At 42.0% G+C, this 1,499-nt stretch overlaps 1 protein-coding gene across 7 annotated transcripts in view; it reads left to right on the top strand.

The window, feature by feature from the left end:
* LOC107749226 (protein FAM131B-like) overlaps positions 1-1,499 on the top strand; it is a 59,967-nt gene that overhangs the window by 38,806 nt on the left and 19,662 nt on the right. For all 7 annotated transcript variants that reach the window (XM_016564356.1, XM_016564349.1, XM_016564329.1 and 4 more), the window contains one exon: positions 528-752. In XM_016564356.1, coding sequence (XP_016419842.1) covers positions 528-752 — 225 coding nt within the window. The remainder of the gene's footprint in view (positions 1-527; positions 753-1,499) is intronic.

Here is a 1,499-nt window from a genome sequence, read left to right as displayed (position 1 = left end):
TTTCTCGTGGCCACGAGTTTAATGCGTAAACAAACCTGCGTGACTGCGTGATTTGGTCTGTGTTTACGCATTAAACTCGTGGCCACGAGAAATGGATGTCGTTCCCTCAACATAGCATCTTGAGGCCACGACATAAGGATGTCTTTACCTCGACAAAATGATCTCGTGGCCACGACATATCACGTTCCCACGGGTTATTATGTCGTGGCCACGACAAAACTAAGTGAACCGAACATGTCACCTTACGGGTACCGTAAAAAATAGATAATGATGGGCACATTTTAAATTCAGTCTGTAAGAGGATAAAATGTGGTGCAACCTCTGAGCACGCTAGTCTATTCCCAATTTCCATGTTACATTCACTCATATACCCCATATAGTCTCTAAGCAGGTGACCTCATACTGTAAAGCTACTTCATTTTCTTCTCTTCTCATTTTCCCCCCTCTTTCTCTACATAATCTAAAAAACGTCCTCTCGCTGCCTTCTTATCCCATCATCCGCCCCTCTGTCTGTCCGTCCACTTCAGGAGTGTCTCGCTCTATGAAGGACAAGGTGACAAAGCCGACAGCGATGGCCCAGGGGCGCGTGGCTCACATGATTGAGTGGCAGAGCTGGGGCATGCAGACGGTGGGCGTGGGGGGCACAGGAGCGGGACGCACCTCCAGTCTGCACCTCCAACAAGAGCGCAAGCTGGAGAATGACGCATACAGCGACCTCAGTGATGGAGAGAAGGAGGCTCGCTTCGCCGCAGGTGAGAGACAGAGTGTTTAATAGCTAGAAAGACCTACACAAAATCTAGTGCTTAGAAATGACTGAAGACGCACAACATAGCCTACAGAAGAGCCACAATGTGGAAGTGTAATGCTGCGTTCACACCAAACGCGAATAGAGCGTCAAATTCTTTACACACAAATCCACAAATTGCACACACAAAATGCCTCACATCTCTTGCAAAATTAAGCACTGCATTCAAAACACATCTCAAAAGCAAACATTTGCAAACACCTTTGCCATAATATTAATTCCTGTTATATTTTTGTGTGTTACATAGAGAATTGTGTGTTGTGTTTTGCAAAAAGTGTTATATGAAATTGAATACTGAGTCAAAGGCCGAGAATTATGCTTTTCCAGATTTGGTCTGTGGTTCTGGAGTTTGAGTGTCAGCTTTCAGAAATTGTGTGACAAGTAAAGATTTTGTGTGTAAGCAGTTGAAAAAACTGTAAATGCTTACACACAATTCAAATACACAGATGACTTTCCTGCCCAGTGAACACTGAGATCAATAACACTGTAAGAAAAAAACTCTTACTAGGATTCAGGAATTATTTTTGCAGCTCAATGTCTATAACAGTATACATAAATTAAATTACAGATACAGATGTATAATTCAGCAATGAACTTTTGGGAAAAAAATAATTTTCATTTTACTACTGTAAAGTAATCTTGCAGTAGATGAAAAGCACTAGAAAAGTTCAAATACCAAAGAATTGTATGAACT

The sequence above is a fragment of the Sinocyclocheilus rhinocerous genome, unplaced genomic scaffold (assembly GCF_001515625.1).
Source record: "Sinocyclocheilus rhinocerous isolate Xijiao unplaced genomic scaffold, SAMN03320098_v1.1 scaffold491, whole genome shotgun sequence".
NCBI classification, from domain to species: domain Eukaryota; kingdom Metazoa; phylum Chordata; class Actinopteri; order Cypriniformes; family Cyprinidae; genus Sinocyclocheilus; species Sinocyclocheilus rhinocerous.
The sequence above is the reverse complement of the archived record's forward strand: the minus strand, read 5'-3'. Positions and strand labels throughout refer to the sequence as shown.